This window comes from Papaver somniferum, chromosome 9 (genome assembly GCF_003573695.1).
Source record: "Papaver somniferum cultivar HN1 chromosome 9, ASM357369v1, whole genome shotgun sequence".
Lineage (NCBI taxonomy): Eukaryota > Viridiplantae > Streptophyta > Magnoliopsida > Ranunculales > Papaveraceae > Papaver > Papaver somniferum.
In genome coordinates, this window is record NC_039366.1 from 26369981 (window position 1) to 26372636 (window position 2656).

At 37.3% G+C, this 2656-nt stretch overlaps 1 protein-coding gene and 1 non-coding gene across 2 annotated transcripts; both read right to left on the minus strand.

Annotated features, from left to right (window-relative positions):
- Positions 1 to 205: 205 nt before the first annotated feature.
- Positions 206 to 1637, minus strand: LOC113308843 (purine permease 3-like). Its single transcript, XM_026557290.1, has 2 exons — positions 853 to 1637; positions 206 to 752 (listed from the first exon to the last, which is right to left on the minus strand). The coding sequence occupies exons 1-2, from the start codon at positions 1528 to 1530 to the stop codon at positions 672 to 674; spliced, it is 759 nt and encodes a 252-aa protein (XP_026413075.1). The 5' UTR covers positions 1531 to 1637; the 3' UTR covers positions 206 to 671.
- Positions 320 to 391, minus strand: TRNAH-GUG. Its single transcript has one exon. It is a non-coding gene; the product is annotated as a tRNA-His (tRNA).
- Positions 1638 to 2656: the final 1019 nt, after the last annotated feature.

Here is a 2656-nt window from a genome sequence, read left to right on the forward strand (position 1 = left end):
GATGGTGACACCTCTGGGTTTATAACTCGCGGACCGTAAGAATAATGGTTTCTAGTTTTCATGATTCAATCTCTATGAATAAAGATTATCATGAAGCAGAAGGCTTGAAACATGTACCCAGTTATAAAGGGGTTCAACCTGACCTCCATTAGAAATCATAGCAAAACAAAAAAATTAAAATACTGAAGAAGCAAAAAAGAATCTCTATGAATAAAGATTATCATGAAGCAGAAGGCTTGAAACATGTACCCAGTTATAAAGGGGTTCAACCTAACCTCCATTAGAATTAATAGCAAAACAAAAAAAAATTAAAAAAGAATGTGGCTGCTGGGATTCGAGCCCAGGTCTCCACGGCCACAACGTGGAATTCTTACCACTAAACTACAGCCACTTAGTTGTCTACCGTACAATCATCAAGTAATAACACATACTTACTGGGCCAAAATGTACCCTTGCCTTTGTTATTTAGTCCTCCTGTAGGAGCCATAGAAGTAAGAAGTGAATCCCCAGAGTGTTAGAGCCATGGCCATTCCTTTCTCTGCTGCAAAATTCTCATGAAACGTTATCACAGCAGCTATCTGTGAAATGGGAAGGAACGTCGCGCTCATAACTCCAGCAAAGAGAGAAGAGGTACAAAAAATAATCCCCACTCTTCCTATAAACATTAGCTGTCAAACTATCATAATCGAAACTAACACGATGTAGTATCTTTTCATACCCAAGTCAAATTCACTTGCTTCTCTTCGTATTGCCTGCAAAAGAGAAGAACATGCAAAAAGTCAAGTTTCACAATCTAGCATTAATGTGTGTAGTAGCGTCTTGTACATACTGCATTTTATTTAGCATTCTTACCGAAAAATCATTGTTTATGAGGCATCCAATGGTGCAACACACTGTAGCAAAGAAGGACAAGCAAACTTGAAACTGCAACACAATAGGATAAGTCATGGCTTGATTAGCCTTAGCATAAGCAACTTGTGTACTCACTAAAATGAATCCTGTAATTGATGCATCAGCTATACTGATAAAGAATCCCAGCAAGTACTGAGAATTTGTAACACCACGCGGACGATCCCCAGCTCTTCTTATACCAAGTAGTATAACACCCATGATTATCACCACAATAGCATTAATCGAGTAAGGTGTAAACTTCTGCTTAACCCAAATGAATGATATAAAGGCAGTGAAAACAAGTTGAGTTGCAACAAGGAGAGACGAATTCGATACAGGAAGGAAGGACAAACCATAACAATACATAAATCTGTCTACTCCTTGTGCTAATCCTATTAAAGCAGCATAGAGTAATAGCTTTCGAGAAGCAAAAAACTTGACACTAGGTTGACCTGGATCGCGCTGACGATAAAGGATAATGAGTGGGATGATGAGTATAGGGAAGCCAGCTACTTGTAACAAGCTAGATAACCATTTTCGATTACCACCATGTAAGAAGTATAATCTAAGTAGTAAAGGTCCTCCTGTCAATCCTATTAAATTAAAGGTGCAGCTTAGTAAGAGTAGTCCCCATTTCATTACCTTTACAGAATCCTTGTTCTCTTGTTGGTTATGAATGTTTTCGCTGTTAACCCTTCCTCTTCTATGGTGTTGGTGTTCTTCATAGCCAGATCTTGATCTTCTTCTACAAGTCTCTGTTGTTTGGTGAATTAACACTCTCTCTTGCTTTTAGTGTTACAAATATTCAAATTGTAAATGTGTATAATATTGATCAACGGATTACACGGAAGCATTGTAGTGGGTTAGTGACGCATTAGAGGCATCCGTGTCGGATGCAATAAACAAGTCAAGTCTTCTTGTTTCGAGTCAATGCACCTACCGTTCATTATCAGAACCCGAAATTTGGTCTTTGATATCTGCGTAACTGTGTTGCTTCAAAATCTTTTTGCTTTTTAATTAAATGTATCTCGCATTTCAGGAAATTGGTAGAAGGTTGGGGATATTGACATAGTATTAATTGTGGTGGGGGATAATGCTGTGGTGCAGGTTAAGGATGTGCAGCAGTGAAGGATAAGAGTTTAGTTTACAGCTTAATTTATTATCTCCAGGTGATGTACGTGTGATGTATTTCTGTTAGTTATGTTTATTAATGACGCTATATTCACTGTAAACTTCGCAGAATTCATAATTGGTTTTGGTTTTTCAACCCTAAAAAACATGCATGAGATGGACCAATTGAATGTGCTTTGGCTCATATGCATTTTTCTGGTCATTGTCTCAAAATATTCCTCCAAAACTGGGGTTTTCTGGAAAACCCTCCAGAAAACTAAAACCAAAGTGTATTAGTGATGCCTTGAAATTTCGTATCTTCCAGTCATTCAGAAACATGATAGGATACTTCCCAATTTCCTGTTTAGTAGACTTGTTTGGATGTTAAAGTAATCTGGTTGTTTCTGCATATTTTGTGTTTCTTTATTCTTGCAAGTCGAGGTGTAGGCCTTGAGACACACAACACATAGTTTTTGATTCTTTAACTATATGGTAAATTTTGCAGGAACAACTAAAACCAACAGCAACAATGTTGGTCACTATTTCTGCAAGTTGGATTGGTTTAAGGAAACATCAACTATTTCCTAAATCAATTTCTGATACCGTTCTCTATTGGCTTTCTAGTAATTATCAAAACCTATAAATAGGAGTCGAC